Raw genomic sequence first — 21,245 nt, 5'->3', positions numbered from 1 at the left:
TTTGATTATATTGAGGAATGTTCCTTCTATACCCAATTTGCTTAGAGTTTTCATCATGAAAGGGTGTTGAATTTTATCAAATGCTTTCTCTGCATCAATTGAGATAACCATATGGTTTTTCTTCTGCAGTCTGTTAATGTGGTGAATCACATTGATTGATTTGTGAATGTTGAACCATCCCTGCATACCAGGGATGAATCCCACTTGGTCTGGGTGGATGATTTTCCTGATGTGTTGTTGTATTCTATTGGCCAGAATTTTATTGAGGATTTTTGCATCTATGTTCATCAGGGATATTGGTCTGTAATTTTCTTTCAGTGCTGCATCTTTCTCTGGCTTAGGGATTAAGGTGATGCTGGCTTCATAGAAAGAATTTGGGAGGATTCCCTCTTTTTCGATTGTTCTGAATAGTTTGAGAAGAAATGGGATTAGTTCTTCTTTAAATGTCTGGTAGAATTCAGCAGTGAATCCATCTGGTCCTGGGCTTTTCTTTGTTGGAAGGGCCTTTATTACTGTTTCAATTTCTGTTTCAGTTATGGGTCTATTTAGGTTTTCGATGTCTTCATGGTTCAATTTTGGTAGATTGCATGTGTCCAGGAATCTATCCATTTCTGATAGGTTTTCCTGTTTGCTGGCATACAGGTCCTTGTAGTAATTTCTGATGATTCTTTTTATTTCTGTGGTGTCTGTTGTTACGTTTCCTTTTTCATCTCTGATTTTATTGATTTGGGTCTTTTCTCTTCTTTTTTTAGTTAGTTGGGCCAATGGGGTGTCAATTTTGTTTATTTTTTCAAAAAACCAGCTTCTCGCTTGGCTGATTTTTTGTAATGTTTTTTTGGATTCAATCCTGTTAATTTCTTCTCTGGTTTTAATTATTTCTCTTCTCCTACTAGATTTGGGTTTGGTTTGCTGCAGTTTTTCTAGGTCCTTGAGGTGCGCTGAAAGCTCATTTATTTGGTACCTTTCCAATTTCTTGATATAGGCACCTATTGCTATAAATTTGCCTCTCAATACTGCTTTTGCTGTATCCCATAAGTTTTGATATGTTGTGTTGTTGTCTTCATTTACTTCCAGAAAGTTTTTGATTTCTCTTTTGATTTCTTGAATGACCCAGTGTTCATTCAGGAGCATGTTGTTCAGTCTCCATGTGTTTGCATACTTTCTGGGGTTTCCTGAGTTGCTAATTTCCAGCTTCATCCCGCTGTGGTCTGAGAAGCTGCATGGTATGATTCTAATTCTTTTAAATTTGCTGAGACTTGCTTTATGGCCTAGTATGTGATCAATCCTAGAGAAGGTTCCATGCGCTGCTGAGAAGAATGTGAAGTCTGTAGATGTAGGGTTGAAAGTTCTGTAGATATCTGTTAGATCCATTTGTCTCCCTAGGCTCTTGTCATGAGTTGCCAAGGCTATGGAAGCCTTTTGAGTTCGCTGACTTCGATCTTATTCAGACAGGATCTTAGTCAAAGTGGAAGTTCTCTCCTCCCTTCAGAGAAAGGTACCTCCTTCTTTGATGGCCCCTTTCTCTCCACTGGGATCTCACTCGCAGAGATCTTTTATTTAGGTCTTCTTTTTTTTTTTTTTTCCCAGAGTGTCTTGGCTTTCCATGCCTAAAATACTCTCATGGGCTCTTCAGCCAGATCCAAATGCCTTAAGGGCTGATTCTGAGGCCAGTGTGCTGTTTAGGACATCTGTCATTCTATGAGTCTGCTGTGTATCCCACTTCCCATGTTGGATCGTACTCTCCCTTTTTGCTTCTAACAGTTAGTATTAGCAGACACTAGTCTTGTTTGTGTGATCCCTTTGACTCTTAGACCTATCAGTGTGATCAATTGTGAACTGAAATTGATCACTTTGACTAGTGATATGGCATTGGTACATGCAACCTTGAAGGGATTGTATTGGAATCCCCTGGCACATTTCTAACTCCACCATTTGGGGCAAGTCCGATTGAGCATGTCCCAAATTGTACATGTCCTCCCTCTCTTATTCCCACTCTTATATTTAACAGGGATCACTTTTCAGTTAAAAATTAAACACCTAAGAATAATTGTGTGTTAATTACAGAGTTCAACCAATAGTATTAAGTAGAACAAAAAAAAATACTAAAATGAATAAAGTATTACATTGTACATCAATAGTCAGGACAAAAGCTGATCAAGTCACTGTTTCTCATAGTGTCCATTTCACTTCAACAGGTTTCCTCTTTGGTGCTCAGTTAGTTGTCACCGATCAGGGAGAACATATGATATTTGTCCCTTTGGGACTGGCTTAATTCACTTAGCATCATATTTTCCAGATTCCTCCATCTTGTTGCAAATGACCAGGTTTCATTGTTTTTGACTGCTGTATAGTATTCTATAGAGTACATGTCCCATAATTTCTTTATCCAGTCTACTGTAAACAACCATTCTTACTGAACGTGGTGAAGGAGACTTTTATTGTAACTTTGAATGCTACATAAGCATCTCTGGGTCTGACATCATTTTGTATTTCTTTTCTTTTTTTTTTTTTGACAGGCAGAGTGGACAGTGAGAGAGAGAGACAGAGAGAAAGGTCTTCCTTATGCCGCTGGTTCACCCTCCAATGGCTGCCACGCGCTGATCCGATGGCAGGAGCCAGGTACTTATCCTGGTCGCCCATGGGGTGCAGGGCCCAAGCACTTGGGCCATCCTCCACTGCACTCCCTGGCCACAGCAGAGAGCTGGCCTGGAAGAGGGGCAACCGGGACAGAATCTGGTGCCCCGATCGGGACTAGAACCCGGTGTGCCGGCACTGCAAGGCGGAGGATTAGCCTAGTGAGCTGTGGCGCTGGCTGGATTTTGTATTTCAAAAATACCTCTTTTTGCTTATTTTCAAAATATTACCAAGTTTATCAGAAGTCATAGGAGCTGATTTTTTCAGTTCAGTTCTGTGGCAATGAGTGTGGTAGGGGTGACAGCCGATCATTGCAGGAATTTCCAAAGAGAGAAGTTGTCTTTCTGTACATCAAAGAAGCTTCTTTGAATTCTGCAAAAAGATCTATGTCACCTCACCCAGTTTCCACTGGTTTTGGTACTTGGATGTTTGTGTTAGTATCTTCACCTGGAATACTGTCTAGTTTTGGAAGAAATTGCCTGCTGTTATTTGGGTCTTCTTGTTTTCCAGGTTCTCAAGGCCAGTGAGGTGGCTCCCTCTGCCATGTTCCCACTGCCATGGCTTGTGACCCTGTTGTGTGAGCTCACATGCCAGCTCCCTTGCCTCTTATCTTTCCCCAGTCCATGGCCCCAGATTCTCTCTTATTAGCAGCCCAAAAGTCTAGTAGAAACAAAGCAAAGCACTTCTCCAGAGAAGAATGATAATTGATCAGACAGTATTTGAAAAAATACTTAACTTTAATACTCACATAAGAAACTACTGTTAGGTAATTTTTTGCTTTTCAGATGGACAAAAATGAAGATTAACAAAACAGTTGGTGACAGTGTAGAGAAACAGGCACTCTCATGTGTTATGGTTTTGATAGGTAATTGAGGTACTTTTACAATATGCATGAAAATGAAAATTGTGACTACTCTGTGGCCTTAGTAGACCCATTTAAAGGAATTTATACTTAAGTAATATCCTACTAATGTAAAAATATATGGCCCAAAAGATGTTTATTGCAATGATGTTTATAATATTGAAAATGTTAGTATATTCATAAATACTTATTTGCTGCCTATTTTATGCCCAGTCCAGTTCTAATTACTGAGGATTAATTTGTGCACCAGACAGAATGGGCTTCTTTTCTCAAGGAGCTTAACAGTTTTTGGATGGTGGAGGGAAACCAAGAGTAAGCAACTAGACTTATCAACGTGATTTGAGTCTCTGGTAGATGTCATGGAGGAAATCATCGTGTTGATGAGATAGTAATGTGGCAAGAAAATAGGGATATTTGAAGTACAGGCTTAGGAGCAGCCTCTGTGAGTAACTAACATTTTAGCCGAGACTTGAATGGTCATAAAAACTGGGCAGGTGAAGAACTGGGAACAAAAGACTGAGGTGATCATGACCTTATTGTTCAAGAAGCAAGGGAAGAGAGAGAGGAAATTATATTAGAGGTAGGTGCCAGATCTTGATGGAGAGCTTTAAACAGGAGAGTGTTTTGGGCCGGCGCCACGGCTCACTAGGCCAATCCTCCGCCTTGCGGTGCCGGCACACCGGGTTCTAGTCCCGGTCGGGGCACCAGATTCTGTCCCGGTTGCCCCTCTTCCAGGCCAGCTCTCTGCTGTTGCCAGGGAGTGCAGTGGAGGATGGCCCAAGTGCTTGGGCCCTGCACCCCATGGGCGACCAGGATAAGTACCTGGCTCCTGCCATCGGATCAGCGCGGTGCACCGGCCGCAGCACACCGGCCGCGGCAGCCATTGGAGGGTGAACCAGCGGCATAAGGAAGACCTTTCTCTCTGTCTCTTTCTCTCACTATCCACTCTGCCTGTCAAAAAAAAAAAAAAAAAAAAAGAGTGTTTTGATCTGCTGCATCTCATGAAGATCACACTGGCCATGTGGAGCATGGAGTGGAAGCAAGAAACCAAGCCCCATGTCCATCATTGAGAAGTAGTTAAATACATTTGAGTTCGTATGGTTGAATATTATATGGCCACCAAAAAATGATTCGTTTACTTATGGAGGTGGAAAAATACCATTGCTATATGATAATAAAAAACAAAGGGCTGGCGTTGTGGTATAGTGGGTATAGTGCTGCCTGTGATGCTGGCATCTTCCATGGGCACCAGTTTGTGTCCCAGCTGCCACTTTCAATCCAGTTCCCTGCTAATGGCCTGGCTAAAGCAGAGGAAGATTACCTAAGTGTTCGGAACTCTGCCACCCATGTGGGAAAATCCAGATGAAGCTCCTGCCACCTGGCTTCGACCTGTTGGGGCCATCTGGGGAGTGAACCAACAGAAGGTTTTTCTTTGTCTCTCCCTCTCTCTCTCTCTTTCTGTAACTTTGACTTTCAAAATAAAAAATCTTAAAAACAAAAAAATTATAGACTACTATATGTGGTATAATCGCATCCAAAAATATATGAATATATTTGAAGGTATATATTGGGATTTCAGGTGAGTTTTTTTTCTTCTTCCTATTTCTATATATTGTTTCTATCTGTGCCATGACTATTTAATTTTTGTGAAATTATAAATTTTTGTTACACTATCTATCCTGAAAGCATTCACCATATGCAAAAAGCTCATAATTGAGAATTTTAAGTCTGTATCCAAAAAGTATTCTAAAATTGACTTTCCATCTAATTTTACTGTTCCTCTGCCTGTTCCTGCTTGTGTATTGGATGGTTGATGGTTTAGTCACAGTGTTTTTTATATTACCTTCTTTTGACATTCAGGTATAATTAAAATGCTCATTTGGCATATACATTTAAGAAAAATTAATGTTTTCTACTTTCTTAAATAGAATGAAGAGTTGAGTATCTTATATCCAGCTGCCATTGTGACTATTGATGGGTTTAGCCTTTTCCAGTCTCTTCGTGCTTGTAGAAATCAGGTAGCAAAAGGTAATCTTTTGGCAAGAAATATTTAACTTCTGATAATGTTTGTTTTATTTATAGTTGTGTCTTCTAAATAAAAAGCCTTCCAACTAGAGTTAAGGAAAATAGTCTGCTGCTATAGATGTCAGAGTGCTCTATGGAAACTCTAGATTGGTGCAAAGGTACAAGTGTGTGCAGGGGGAATTTTTAGTAGGCAGGACCCATAGGGAGTCAGCATCAGCTCCTTTTTGATAATATGGAACACTTCTGAATAGAGAAAAGCATTTCTGGAAATGCTGTTGCTGTTAACACATTTCTATCATGTCTAACCCCAGTTGCCTAGATTCAACACTTGGTGTATGTGTGCTCTGCCAAGTATGTCAGGTTTTTAGTTTTTCACTGAGTTAAACTCCAGGTGCTGTACCCAAGGTTTTCCCCAGTTTGTCAGGAAGAGAAATTGCCTATTCAGTAATCACTTGCAATTTGATTTCAGCTTGATTTTTAGTAGTCTTCTAGTTTTTTTTTTTTTAATAATCTGAGTGTTTTAAATATCTTTTGACAATTTACTCTTTTCAATGTACTTTTATGAGTATTGTTGACATTTAAATACGTTTCACTTTATGCCTTGTTTCCATTACTTTGACTCATTAATTGAAATTTTAAATGAAGGATTTTTATATTTTTAATTATTTTTTGTTAAACTTCATTTTTCCATTATAATTTAGTTTGGATTATCTAATTTTTATCTTTGACAGCTACAGCATCAGGCAATGAACACATACAGCCACCACCCTTAGCTTATAAGAAATGGGGTCTACAAGATATTGACACTATTATTGATCATGCAAGTATTGGTAAGTCTTACTAGTTCACATTTTTTGTAATTACTGCTTATACATTTTGATCAAAGTATCTGATTTATTAGAAATTATCATTTTTAAAAGATTTATTTATTTGAAAGGCAGAGTTACAGACAGAGGGAGAGATAGAAGTCTTCCTTCTGCTGGTTCATTTCCCAAATGGCTGCCACAGGCAGAGGTGAGTCGACTCGAAGCGAAGAGCCAGAAACTTCTTCCAGGTCTCCCCTGTGGGTGCAGAAGCCCAAGCACTTGGGCCATCTTCTACTGCTTTCCCAGGCCATCAGCAGGTAGCTGGATTGGAAGTGGAGCAGCTGGGACTCAAACAGGTGCTCATATGGGATGCCGTCACTGCAGGCAGAGACTTAACCTACTATGCCACAGCACCAGCCCCCCAGCATTTATTCTTATGTGAAGAAATACGTTGCCCTTAAAGAGACATATAAAAGTTAGTTCAGAATCAGATCATCGTAGTCTTTAAGAAATAGTAGTCACGTTCCCTTGGACTTACCCCTAAGGGTAAAAACTTGCCACGGGACTCCAAATCCCATTAAGTTGGCAGGTACCAATGCCATCTTACTAGTTAAAGTGATCATTTTAAGTTCAAAACTGATCATAAAGATAGGATTAAGTGTCAAAGGGATCACATAAATAAGATCAAGTGTCTACTAATAATAATTGATAGAATTAAAAAGGAGAGAACAATCCAACGTGGGAAGCAGGCCACACAGCAGACTCATAGAATGACAAATGCCCTAAATAGCACTCTGGCCTCAGAATCAGCCCTTAAGGCATTTGGATCTGGCTAAAAAGTCCATAAGAGCATTTCAGGCATAGAAATCCAATACACTGTGGCAAAAAAATGACCTAAATGAAAGGTCTCTGTGAGTGAGATCCTGGTGGAAAGAACAAGCCATCAAAGAAGGAGGTACCTTTCTCTGAAGGAAGGAGAGAACTTCCACTTTGATTATGGCCCTGTCTAAATAATGTTGGAGTTTGTGGACTCAAGAGGCTTCCATCCTTGGCAGCTCATTACAAGAGCCTGTGCGATCACTGACATCATAAATAAGAGTGTCAATTATTATATCAACAACAGGAGTCACTGTGCACTTGCTCCCCATGTAGGACCTCTGTCCTTAATGAGTTGTACTATGAGAATTAATGGTAAAACTAGTCTTTAAACAGTACTTTATACTTTGTGTGTCTGTGTGGGTGCGAACTATTAAAATCTTTACTTAGTATAGAGTTGATCTTCTGTATATAAAGAAAATTAAAAATGAATCTTAATGAAGAATGGAATGGGAAAGGGAGTAGGAGGTGGGATGGTTTGGGAGTAGGATGGCAACTATGAGAGGAAGAACTGCTATAATCAATAGTTGTATTTATGAAATTTATATTAAATAAAAGCTTTCTATGAAAAATAAATAGTCATTCTAATAAAGATTTCACATCAGCAATAGCAAGATTATACAGTTTTAAGACAGTTTCTATTTGATTTTAATTTTTTTCAGATTTGGGCCATATAGAAACCATATAAATCAGTCTTTTTAAAATGTAACCTTTAAGTTACAGTATAAATAAAAGCTGATTCCCTCTTGTAGCCACTTTTTGAGAGCTTACTATGTTAGGTATTGAGAATACATAGATGAAAAGGCATGATCTCTGCTCTCTGGATATGTGAGTTTTAATCTCACAATTGCTGGAGTATACAAGTGGACCAACTGTAGCAGGAGCAGAGGAGAAAGCCCCTAGCATTAAGAGCATCAGGGAAGAAGCTTGATTTTAATCTGAGGTTGAGAAAATAAGTAGGAGTTGACCCAGAGAACAAGACAGAGGCGGCTTTTTAGCGAATATGTACATAGGTGTCAGGGTAAAAGTGCATGGTGTGCTGAAGAAACAGTGAGTTCCAGGGATAACTGGCAAGAATGAAGCCCAGTATGTGGAGAGGAGTCAGATTTTGAAAGACGTAGTATAATATGTAGAGGGATATCTTATCTAAGTATTTTCATTTAGAGCTTTCTCTTAGCCATATTGAGAACCATTGACGAATTCTGAGCAAGAGAAAACCATCTTCACATTTGCTATTGTGGTTGCAGTTTAGAGTCTAGGATGGAGGAGGCAAGTCTAGAAACTGGGGCTAGTAAGAAAGCTGTTATAATTTCAGTAAGAAGTAATGAGCTTCTGAGTTAAGATAATAAAATGAGGGTGGAAAAGAAAATGTTATTTAAAAATACATTTTTTGTTTGACAATATAGTAAATGCTTGTTAAGAAATTCAAATAGTATATTTATATACATATATATACACACGCACAAACACACATGCCCATATGTATATGTATAATACATAACGAAGAAAAGAAAAAGATCCCTTAATTTATAGTGTCCAGAGAGACTCACTATTCGTGTTTTGGTAACCTTACAGACTGGGGTATATGCATGTGTGTGTGTAGTTCATATGTAATATGCATTTGGTCATATAAAGAGATAATATTTTCATAAATAGGATTGTATAATATGAAATATATAACAGCCTTTTCTTAATATATCACAAGCAGCCCTTCCTATCAATTTTGCTAAAAATACATTTTATGCATCAGAATCCTAATAGAAGACAGGTGGCATACTTGAGAGGACAATTGAAGGGAGGTCTACTTACAGAGAGACTATGTAAATAAAGATTTGGTATAGGAGAAAACCACAGGGAATAGTATAGTATGCCAGGCTTTCTTAGCAGCCAAACTGTTAACCATTCTCTTAGGCCTTGAGAGATGAGGGCAGGGAGCAGTTCCAGCACTCGGGGATAATGAATAGAGAGAGCATCCTGAAGAGCAGGATGACGTGTCCAAGGGTCACAGCATCTTTTTAGGGAGAGAGCCAGGGAAATTGATACCCTGGTTTTGTCCTTTCTCTCTTTGATCTCCTAATAGGGCTTTCCATTGTCTGATCCCGATTAGAAGTCAGCATGGTCTGTGTCCTTTGGCCTCTGAAAGAGAGCAGTGAGTAAAAGAAGGAGTGTGACTCTAGATGGGTTAATGGAAGGTATCTGACACACTAGTCATGCTTTTCTGTTCACTGGATCATTCTTGCGTGGAATACTCCTGTAATACCTTAATATTCAACATTTCAACATGTCTTTTCTTTATTGCTAACATAAAAATGCCACAAAATAAGGCCGGCATGGTGGCAGAGCCAGTTAAGCCACCACCTCTGATGCCGGCATCCCATGTGAGTCCTGGCTGCTCCTCCTCTGATCCAGCTCCCTGCTAATGTGCCTGGGCAAGCAGCAGAAGATGGCCCAAGTACTTGGGCCCCTGCCACCCATGTGGGAGATCGAGGCGCCTGACTTCAGCCTGACTCTGCCCTGGCTGTTGTGGCATTTGGGGAGTGAACCAGAGGATGGAAGATTTATTTCTGTCTCTCCCCCCACTCTCTAACTTTGCCTTTCAAATAAATAAATAAATCTTTAAAAAACAAACAAACAAACAAAAACCCACAAAGCTCCAAAGTGTTGAGTTCAGTTCAGGGAGTTTCCCTGATCTGGTAATTAAACTTTGGAACATTGAAACTGGCTAGGGAAAATCATCGGATAGAAAATGTTATTCTATTCATATATCCCCAGCCTACAAGTGAAAAAACAAAATGTGCAGTAAACTTAATGTACGTACATCTTTATGTAAAATCTGATGAATTCATTTAACAAGTAAGTGAATACCTGTGATGTCCTATGTACTAATGTTAGTGCTAGAAATTCGAGACAGAGAAACCCTGCCCTCAAAAAGGTTTAATTTGGTCAAGGGAAGAAAAATAATAAAACATAGTGAATAAATGTGGTAATGTCAAAATGTTAGTCAACATCATGAGGAAAATAAGCCGAAAATTATGATAAACAGTAAAGGAAGAAGGTACTGTAGACAGAATAGTGAGGAGAGGCCTCTCCAGGGAAGTGACTAAGACTTGAAGGGTTTAGGCCGGCGCCGGCACACCAGGTTCTAGTCCCGGTCGGGGCGCCGGATTCTGTCCCAGTTGCCCCTCTTCCAGGCCAGCTCTCTGCTGTGGCCAGGGAGTGCAGTGGAGGATGGCCCAGGTGCTTGGGCCCTGCACCCCATGGGAGACCAGGAGAAGTGCCTGGCTCCTGCCATTGGATCAGCACGGTGCGCCAGCCGCAGCGTGCCGGCCACAGCGGCCATTAGAGGGTGAACCAACGGCAAAGGAAGACCTTTCTCTCTGTCTCTCTCTCTCACTGTCCACTCTGCCTGTCAAAAAAAAAAAAAAAAAAAAAAAAAGACTTGAAGGGTGAGAGGGAGTCAGCTGCAGGAGGACCTGTAAGAAGAGCATTCTAGGCAGAGGAAGTGGCAAGACTGTGGGCCTAGGGTCCTTTAAGACCTCAGAGTGTTCAAGAAACAGAAAAAAGATCATGTGATTTTAAAGAATGAAGGCAGATGAGAAAAAGTAAAAGATGTCCATTGTGGGGGGCCAGCACTGTGGCATAGTAGGTTAAACCTACGCCTGCGTCACCAGCATCCCATATGGGTGCCAGATCATATCCTGGCTGCTCCACTTCCCATACAGCTCTCTGCTAATGGCCTGGAAAACAGTAGAAGATAACCCAAGTGCTGGACCCCTGCAGTCATATGGGAGACCCAGAGGAAGCTCCTGGCTCCTGGCTTCAGATTAGCTCAGCTCCGGCCATTGCAGCTATTTGGGGAGTGAACCAGAGTGTGGAAGACCTTTCTGTTTCTCCCTTTCTGTCTGTAACTCTGCCTCAAATAGATAAATAAAATTTATATATATATATATGTGTGTGTGTATGTGTGTGTGTGTGTATATATATATATATATATATATATCCATTGTGATCAGTTACATAGGGATAAAGAAATTGGGTCTCCTAAATATTCTAAATGCATTGGATGTTAACGGATTCTAAATGCAGGTTTACATTTAAAGATATCTCCTCTGTTGCTAATTAGAGAGCGGTTTATAGTGGAAAGCTAGGAGACTAATTAAGAGTATGTTGTGGGGCCGGCGCCTTGGTGTACTAGGTTAATCCTCTGCCTGCGGTGCCGGCATCCCATATGGGTACCGGTTCTAGTCCCAGCTGCTCCTCTTCCTATCCAGCTCTCTGACGTGGCCTGGGAAAGCAGTAGAAGATGGCCTAAGGCTTGGGCCCCTGCACCCACATGGGAGACCAGGAGGAAGCTCCTGGCTCCTGGCTTTGGATCAGTGCAGCTCCGGCCATTGTGGCCATTTGGGGAGTGAACCAATGGTAGGAAGACCTTTCTATCTCTCTCTCTCTCTCTCACTGTAACTCTATCTCTCAAATAAATAAATAAAATCTTTAAAAAAAAAGAAATAGTCTTTGTAGTGCAAAATTATGTGAAACAACCTAAATGTCCTTCAGTATGTTGAATCAATTGTGATATATCCACAGAATAGAATATTAAGAGTGACTGAAAAGAATAGGGGCCGGTGCTGTGGCATAGTGGGTAAAACTGCTGCCTGCAGTACCAGCATCCTGTATGGGTGCCAATTCGAGTCCTGGCTGTTCTGCTTCTGATCCAGCTCTTTGCTATAGTCTGGGAAAGCAGTAAAAGATGGCCCAAGTCCCTGGGCCCCTGCTCCCTCGGGGCGACCTGGAAGAAGCTCCTGGTTCTTGGTTCCTGGTTCCTGGTTCCTGGTTCCTGGTTCCTGGTTCCTGGCTTTGGATCGGTGCAGCTCTGGCCTTTGCAGCCAGTTGGGGAGTGAACCAGTGGATGGAAGACCTCTCTCTCTCTCTCTCTCTCTCTCTGCCTCTCCTTCTCTCTCTGTGTGGCTCTGACTTTCAAATAAATAAATAAATCTCTCTTTTTTTAAGATTTTATTTATTTATTTGAGAGAGAGAGAGTTAGACACAAAGCGAGAGACAAAGGGAAAGGTCTTCCATCTGCTGGTTCACTCCCCAAATGACCTACAATGACAGTATCATTTCACTGCATTCAAATGATGTGGTTTTTTTTTTATCTTTTTATCATTAGGTATTATGACTCTGTCCCCCTTTGATCAAATGAAGACTGCCTCCAATATTGGTGGATTTAATGCAGCAATTAAAAACAGTCCACCTGCCATGTCTCAGTACATCACTGTAGGGTCCAATCCATTTACGGGCTTCTTCTATGCTTTAGAGGTATGAGTTTCATCAGTGACTGTGATTATGAGCCAGGCCACTCTTTTCAGCTTGTCTATAAATTATATATAGTTCCTTAGCCTGAAATGAAGAAGTTTACATTTCTCAACTAGGTTTCTTCTAAATTCTTTAGATTAAGTAAAACAAACAAACCTCTTGTTTCTGAAGCCTCAAATTGTCTAACTACTGTTGCAGTAGTCAGAAGTTCAGTGTTAATGCTGTCAGCTCATCAGGGATATGAGTAAATGAGCATTTTTAAAGGCTGAAAAAGCTGCCAACTATAGTTGATGTAAGTGGTGAAAATTGCTTCCTTAAATAGGGATAGGTTAGGTGTTAAATTTGGCAGCTCTGATGTCTCACAAAAAACCTCAAAATTGTCCAAACTATCTAAATTTATTTAAAAGCAGGGCAGGCAGGGTGGGGGATGTGCAGCAGGGGTTGGAGAGAGGACCAGTTATGAGTAGATGAGAAATCCTTAGCCCAGCTACAACAATGCTGTCTTACTGCCCTGGTTTAGGGTTTATTTTAATTAAGTTACAATTAAAATAAGGAAACCGTGAAGGTAAAATAGACTACTAGTGATTTTATAACTATCATTAAAACTTTTTCTTTTATTGCACTTAAAATGAAGTTTTAGTGTGCCCTCTGAAAGAAGCTGAAATACTACTAGTTCAACCTTTACAACTTTTCAAGACATTTTAATGTTGGCATTGTTTATTGTTTCTTTGTAAGCTATTAATTCTTCTCTTTCAAATGCTCTGCTTTTCAGGGAAGCACACAACCATTATTATCTCATGTTGCACTAGCAGTTGCAAGTAAACTCACTTCTGCTTTATTTAATGCTGCCAGGTAATTACATAAAAATTAAATTTAAAAGTCTCTAATTTGTATCTAGCTTAGTTTTAACTTATATTTTGAGAGTCTGCACTTCACACTCTGGAAGCTCTTCTACTTTTGTTGTAAATGTCCTTTCTTTTCAGTGGTTGGCTTGGTTGGAAAAGTAAGCATGAAGAAGAAGCTGTCCAGAAGCAAAAGCCGAAGGTTGAACCAGCTACTCCATTAGCTGTAAGGCAAGTCTGTTGTGCTTCTCAAATTTTAGTGCTTTGAAATTCATGGTCTTTCAGTGTGCTTATTAGTTAACTTGCTGATCTCATGAGGTTGTGGAACTTTTGATGGTCATTAATGTGGGATTTTTACCCAATTGGAAGGTAAACTCCATGAGATGAAGATTTTTTTAAAAAGATTATATTTATTTATTTTGAAAATCAGAGTTACAGAGAGAGGGAGAGACAAAGAGATCTTCCATCCACTGGTTCATTCTCAAATGGCTACATCAGCTAGCCCTGGGCCAAGCCAAAGGCAGGAGCTTCATCCAGTCTCCCAAAGGGTAGTAGGAGCCCAAACACTTGGGCTAGCTTCTGCTGCTTTCTCCAGGCTATTAGCAGGAAGCTGGATTGGAAATGGAGCAGCCAAGACACAAACTAGCACCCTTATGGGATGCCAACATCATAGGCATTGGTTTTACCCACTATGCCACAGTACCAGCCCCCTTGATTTTGTTTTTAAAACATTTTACAAAGCACCAAATACAAAATACCACCATGAAAGACAATATAGCCCCTCCCCTTTAGATGTTCTTTGCCTAAAGGGACCCAACTAATTAACTGCTATTAAAATTTACTCAATGTTATCTTCTAAGGATTTCTTCATCTTATTTTAAAATACTATGTTGTAACATATCACATGTCCTCAGTTCACCCAAGAATCAAGAAATTAGCCACAGGACCCAATAGTTATAATAGCTTGAACACCTTCTCTCTCTTGCTCTCTCTCCTCTCCTCTCTCTCTGTCTGTCTCTTCCTTTCCGTCTCTGTGTCTCTCTTTTACACTCTTCTTCTCCCTCTTTTCCTTCTTCGCCCCTTCCCTCCAGTCTGCCGGGTTGCCCCCAATAAACTCTTTTCCTTAAAAAAAAAATAGCTTGAACATGTTTCTTAGGGACTTCTCTCAAGTGAGTGTTCCTGGTTCTTTTTATTTTACTCACAGTTCTAACAAGGTTGATGATAAACCAGTAGGCTTTAGAGATAACTATTTAGTTATTATTTTTATTTGAGAAATTTAGGGAGAGTTAGATGAAGAGAGAGAACTCCTATGCTCAGTGAGAGAGAGAGAACTCTAATCTGCTGGTCCACTTTCCAAATGCTCACACTGCTGGCACTGTGGCACAGCAGTTTAAGCTACCATTTGTAGTGCTGATATTCCATATGGATGCCAGTTCGAGTCCCATGTTCCTGCTTCCCATCCAGTTCCCTGCTAATGCTCCTGGGAAAAGCAGCAAAGGATGGCCTAAGTGCTTGGGCCCCTGCACACACATGGGATGCCCAGAAGAAGTTCCTGGCTCCTGGCTTCAGACCAGCCATTTGGGGAGTTAACCAATGGATAGAAGATTTCTCTTTCTCTCTTTCTGTTTCTCCTCTCTCCCTGTAACTCTTTCAAATAAATAAATAAGTCTTTAAAAAAAAAAAAAGAAGATACACTGGTGTCAGCAATTTATGATATCTAATATAAAAGTGAACTAAGTTGAAACAAGAACTTAAAATAGACAAAAGGTGTCTGTGTAGAGGCAAAGTATTCTAAAATTGAATTGGCTGTGAGGGTCTTGTTGTGTATGACATGTTTCTTAGGAAAAGATAGTTACAGTTCTATTCCCTAGAAATAAAAGGCTGTGGAATCTGTATAGAAACCAACATAGGATGGTATTTTAATTTCATTTCTTTTATGTATTTTAGATTGCAAATATTAGGTGTGATTAACCAGTAAATGAATTGGTAAGCTAGGCAACGTTCATATTTCTTTAGGTAAAGATAGTTGTCACCTATTTTATTTTTTCATTTCATTATTTTATGTATTTATAGATTGGAATGTGATTTGAGCTTTTTTTTTTTCTTTTAAATACCAGATTTGGACTTCCAGATTCTAGACGGCATGGTGAAAGCATATGTCTGTCTCCATGTAACACACTGGCAGCAGTAACTGATGATTTTGGGAGAGTTATTTTATTGGATGTATCTAGAGGGATTGCAATACGCATGTGGAAAGGTACTTCTTTACAAAAATCTATAGAAAACATTTATTCACTTTTTTCTCTTAACATTAAGCAATGTTATCATTCTTCAGCCTCTAGCTAAGAATGCTGTTTAACCCTTCAGGTTTTTCTTTTCGTGTCAAAATGAACTCAGATTGGCAACACTTGATCCAGTATTAATCATTTTATAAGTTTGAACACCTCATAGGCACTTTTAACCTCTGTCTTATATGCTTTAAGTCTTTAAATTCTCACTGTCATCAATTTCTCAATTCAATTTCTTGCCCCAGCTATACTCATTACCCTTCACAAGGCCATGCTTGTGCCAAATGTCACATCCTAGTGCTTGGATCAGTCCACTTGGTTTATCAGTAACTATGTCAAGCAGGAGTTTCATTCAGCTGCTAGCAGCAGACTCAGTTATTGGTTTGACGTGATGTCACCACAGCATCCTAAGGAACCCAGTCTGCTTCCACATAGCTGCCCTACGCAGGGTCTCAGGCCAGCCACCTTCTCTGCTTTCCAAGAAGAGAAGAGAAGAGAAGATACTCCTGCCAGTCGAGTCTACTTTGAAGACACTGCCCAAAGTCCTTCCAGTCTTTATCTACATGCAGTACATTAGCCAGGACTTAGTTATGAGAGACTTGAAAGTGCCTTTGAACTGGGTACATTGTAAACCTGAGTAAAATAAAATGTCCAGACTTAAGAAGATGGGAGACTACATTGTTTAAAATCATCTGGAATAGCAATGTGTTGGAAACCATAATTAATGTACAATCTTTATGGTGTAAAGAATAATAGATTTGAGAATATTAAATCACTCTGGACCAGATTGAGGTCCCTATCATGTTCTTGCCAAAGAATCTGTACAGTGACAGGCACTTGTTTTATCTGCTACTTGTTGAAGTATCTGTAGAAGCAAGTTTCAGTGCTGTACATCCATCATTTCTTGGTGTTTGTCTCTGCAACATAATCGAAGGTGAGAAAATACAGCTGTACCAATTTGCCCAAATTTGCTTTGGTAATCTTGTTGCTGGCATTGTTACCTGTCTTTCTGCAGTTGGTGCAGTTTTCTTTTACATTGTGTGCTTGGGAGGGTAGCATCAATTGCCTAGGAGAGGGGGTGCCCTAAAACTGAAGATAGTGTTAGCTGCTGCTTCTTCATTCACACAGGGAATTCCTCATGTCACCATGCAGCCCATGTTTTCCCTCTGTCTACTGCCAAGGGGCTTGAATAGCAGAAAATCAACTTGTTTTTGTTTTTAAATTTTAAATGGGCTTTTATCTTAAAGCCAAACATAATCTCCCCAGAATATTTTTTTTAAGATTTAATTTATTTATTTGAAAGGCAGAGTTGCAGAGGCAGAGAGAGAGACAGAGACAGAGAAGTCTTCCATCCTCTAGGTCACTCCTCAAATGGCCACAATGGCTAGAGCTGGGCTGATCCGAAGCCAGATGCTTCTTCCAAGTTTCCAACATGGGTGCAGGGGCCCGAGCACTTTGAGCCATCTTCTGCTGCTTTCCCAGGCTACAGCAGAGAGCTGGATTGGAAGTGGAGCAGCCTGGACTTGGAACCAGCACCCATAAGGGATGCCAGCACTGCAGGCGGTGGCTTTACCCCCTACACCACAGTGCCGGCCCCCAGAATTTTTTTAAAGGAGGGAATCTTTTAAAGAGAGGGAGAGATGGAGATGAGAGCAGGCAGGAACACTCAAGAGGCTTCAGTTATAGCTACACTATTTTCTTTTTAAAGAAAAAAAGTGATCTGAAACAAATAAAGCAAAATACTAAGATTTGATAAGGCTTGGTGACAGATTGAATGTTTATTATATTTATTGTTATCTTGTCTAAGATATTTTAAAGTAAAAAGATAATACTCTACCACTCTCCTGTAGATATTCCAAAATGCTTCTGGAGGCTGCTGCTGAACGTTGATTAATAAACTAATTAACTTTCCCTGTCCTCTGTATCCAAGGCTACCGTGATGCACAAATTGGATGGATTCAAATTGTAGAAGATCTCCACGAAAGGGTACCAGAAAAGGTGGACTTTTCCCCCTTTGGAAATACTCAGGGTCCAAGTCGAGTAGCTCAGTTCCTCGTGATTTATGCCCCACGAAGGGGAATTCTAGAGGTGTGGAGCACACAGCAGGGACCTAGAGTAGGAGCTTTCAACGTGGGAAAGCACTGCAGGTAAGCTGCAAACCCTGGCATTTTGCAGGCTACAAAAAGAAATACAGGAATGCTTTTATTAAAATAAAGCTTTTGTTAAAGCTACTCATTAGGCTGCAAGCTGTGTGGGAATTGTAATGTCCTTTATTATGGCTTTTCCTGTGAGTGCCTGGTACATAATTAAGGATGAAGTACTTAGTAATAAAGAAATGCTATTGCAAAATGCCATCATTTTGCTGTTGAATTTAAGTCAGCTTGGTGCTGCTTATGCTGTCTAGACTGAAAAGGAAAACTTCCTTCAGATTCTCCTAGTGATGATGTTAAGTGAGGTGAATGTTTTGTTTGCCATCAAATATGGGCCTGATTGTGTTCATTTAATTTTGTAGAATCTTTTACTCTGCCAGTTGAGTCCTGCTTTGCTTATGTTTTGGTGTCAGCATTTACTTACCTCATTAAAGCTCCTGAATTGGTAATATTGTAGAGTTCTCTAAACTTGTAAATCTGTAGGGTTCTCTAACTATACTAAAAGCACCTTTTGATATTTCTCCTTTTGCTAATGTTTTGCCACATTGGTGTGTGATTTCCTTAGGTTACTGTATCCTGGCTATAAAATAATGGGCTTGAATAATGTTATCAGTCAGAGTTGGCAGCCACAGACTTACCAGATCTGTCTTGTGGACCCTGTGTCTGGAAGTGTGAAAACGGTGAATGTTCCTTTCCATTTGGCACTGAGGTAAGGCTTATTGAGTGTCTGCTGACTGATGTTCCTCTGCTCACTCTTCCTCTTCTCTTAGGACTTATGCCGCCTTTATTTTGTTGTTCTTGCTGCTTTAGTCTTCAGACTGCTATGTTTAAAATTAAATAGGAAATAAAAAGAAAGGGGGAATGAGCCATAAGTAGGAGGAAAGCATTTTGACATTCTGTAAGATTTTGTTGTATTTATTGTTTTAGTGATAAGAAGAGTGAACGAGCCAAGGATATGCATTTAGTGAAGAAACTGTCAGCCTTATTGAAAACGAAATCTCCCAATCTTGGTAGGCATCCTTTAGTAAAAATAATAAAGCATATTGTTCTGTCATTTTATTTATTTATTTTTTTTTTGGACAGGCAGAGTGGACAGTGAGAGAGAGAGACAGAGAGAAAGGTCTTCCTTTGCCGTTGGTTCACCCTCCAATGGCCGCCGCGGTCGGCGCGCTGCGGCCGGCGCACCGCGCTGATCCGATGGCAGGAGCCAGGAGCCAGGTGCTTTTCCTGGTCTCCCATGGGGTGCAGGGCCCAAGCACCTGGGCCATCCTCCACTGCACTCCCTGGCCACAGCAGAGGGCTGGCCTGGAAGAGGGGCAACCGGGACAGAATCCGGCGCCCCGACCGGGACTAGAACCCGGTGTGCCGGCGCCGCTAGGTGGAGGATTAGCCTAGTGAGCCGCGGCGCCGGCCTTGTTCTGTCATTTTAAAGATCAGTAAAATATTCTGAATGGAGCAGTCACAATATTTAAATGGGGGCAGGCATTGTGGCACACCGCTACTTAGGACACCCGCGTCCTGTATTGGAGTGCTGGTTTGAGCCCCAGCTATTCTACTTCCCATCCAGCTTCCCGCTCATGTAGCGTGGGAGGCAGCAGATGATTCTCAAGTGTTTGTGCCTTTGCCACCCGCTTGTGAAATCTTGTTGGAGTTCTAGGTTCCTGGCTTTGGCATGGACAAGCCCTAGTTGTCTCAGGCATTTGGGGAGTGAGCTAGTATATGGAAGACCTCTCTCTCTCTCTCTCTCTCTCTCTCTCTCTCTTTCTCTTTCTCTCTCTCTCTCTCTCTCTCTCTCACACTGTTTGTCTGTTGTTCTGCCATTCAAGTAGATGAAAATAGATGTTTTAAAATATGAGCTATCTCAACTACTTTTCAAAGTGAAGTAAGGTATAAGTTGTCACATGTACTTTTTATTGGAATTATGCTATATAAGACAAAAGTATGCCATCTCAGAGACATTGAAATTTATAACAAAAAAAAAAATGATGTGAGAAAACCTCACAATCCTTTGGATTGACAGATATTACAAATATGTTAATTTATTTTAGAATATTTTTCCATAATAAAAGTGAAATCTTTAATTTTGTCTTCATAGATTCAGTTGAAACAGAAATAAGGGAATTGATTCTTGATATTAAGTACCCTGCAACCAAAAAACAAGTAAGTTTATATAATATAGAAACTTTCCTACTGAGTAGTTGTTATATAAATATGCATGGTTTCAGAAAGTTTTTTGCGCCAAAGGAAACTTAATATTTATTTTAATTCCATTTTCCATGAGCATTTTGAAGGACTCTTGTACATCTCTTAAGAAATTCTTTACTTTCTTTTTTCCCTCTAAACACATCAATTTAAAGCCTTTGTGTTTTTCATCTGATTTATCCCTTCTTGCATTTCCATGTGGGAGTTTCTGTTGTCTTTCTCCTTTTTTAATTAAATAATATCATAAACATGATATTTATATATAATATATACTGGATCACAGATTAATGATAAACATATGTGTATGATGACCTATCTTAGGGAAGAGACACTTAGCTGGAACTCTAAAGAGCCCTGCATGTCTTTCCTCAGGCCCATACTCCTCTCCCTCCCCAAGGTAGCAACAATTCAGAATTTTGTTTCTCTCTCTTTTGCTCTTCTTGATGGTTATATCATTTCTTCATGGTTCCTTTGAAACCTACTGGTCGGTTTTTTGTCTTTTTAAGCTTTGTGTAAATTGCATTGTTTTCTGTCTTCTATGACTTTAGTTTTGCCTTTCAATGTTACATTTCTGTGAGTCATCTATATTAATATATGTAGCTGTAACTGATTCATTTACCAGACCAAATGAATCCCACTCTGGAAGTTATTTATCTACTCTGTTGTCAGTGAACATTTAGGTTATTTCTAGTTTTTTGCCATTACAAAGAATGATGCTATGCTTGTCCTTGTACCGATCTCCTAGTACACTTCTGCACATTTCTTCTGAATTTTTACCTAAGAGTAGAATTGCTAAGGTATGAGCTTTTTTAGCTGTAATGGCTGATGACAGTTGTTTTTCATGTCAGTTGTACTGACTTATACTCTCACTTGAACTTTATAAGAGTACTTGTAGCTCCACAGTCTCAACATCTCATGGTGTTGTCATACTTCCCCAGGTTTGTGGCCATTATATGGTAACTGATGGTGGTTTTTTTTTTGATGGTGATTTCTTTTACTCTCACTTTCTTGTCCAAACTCATCCTAATGCTGCTCATGTCCTAACTCCATAAATTCTTGCATGTCACTTCAACCCCCATAGATAACTCCAAGCTCTTACTCTACTTTAAGCCAGAACCAGATAGTAAATGACTGTTTTCCTATTATTTCATGAATATTAGTCGTAGTTCCTCAGCTTTTCCCTCTTTAGGCTTTTTTAAGCACCTTCAAGTAGGAATCTTATTGAATAGTCCCTTATCATAATTCAC

The 21,245-nt window shown here is 40.0% G+C and overlaps 1 protein-coding gene and 1 non-coding gene across 5 annotated transcripts in view; both read left to right on the top strand.

Annotated features, from left to right (window-relative positions):
• Positions 1-21,245, top strand: part of RAB3GAP2 (RAB3 GTPase activating non-catalytic protein subunit 2) — a 114,138-nt gene that overhangs the window by 55,275 nt on the left and 37,618 nt on the right. For all 4 annotated transcript variants that reach the window (XM_051820585.2, XM_070055336.1, XM_051820587.2 and 1 more), the window contains 10 exons: positions 5,425-5,524; positions 6,253-6,351; positions 12,371-12,519; positions 13,289-13,368; positions 13,500-13,589; positions 15,476-15,615; positions 17,577-17,793; positions 18,362-18,505; positions 18,724-18,806; positions 19,892-19,956. In XM_051820585.2, the coding sequence (XP_051676545.1) occupies positions 5,425-5,524; positions 6,253-6,351; positions 12,371-12,519; positions 13,289-13,368; positions 13,500-13,589; positions 15,476-15,615; positions 17,577-17,793; positions 18,362-18,505; positions 18,724-18,806; positions 19,892-19,956 (1,167 nt within the window). The remainder of the gene's footprint in view (positions 1-5,424; positions 5,525-6,252; positions 6,352-12,370; positions 12,520-13,288; positions 13,369-13,499; positions 13,590-15,475; positions 15,616-17,576; positions 17,794-18,361; positions 18,506-18,723; positions 18,807-19,891; positions 19,957-21,245) is intronic.
• Positions 9,855-9,984, top strand: LOC127483622 (small nucleolar RNA SNORA36 family). The gene has a single exon (XR_007910060.1). It is a non-coding gene; the product is annotated as a small nucleolar RNA SNORA36 family (small nucleolar RNA).

The sequence above is a fragment of the Oryctolagus cuniculus genome, chromosome 13 (genome assembly GCF_964237555.1).
Source record: "Oryctolagus cuniculus chromosome 13, mOryCun1.1, whole genome shotgun sequence".
NCBI lineage: Eukaryota > Metazoa > Chordata > Mammalia > Lagomorpha > Leporidae > Oryctolagus > Oryctolagus cuniculus.
Note: the sequence above shows the minus strand (reverse complement) of the source record. Positions and strands in the feature narration are given on the sequence as shown.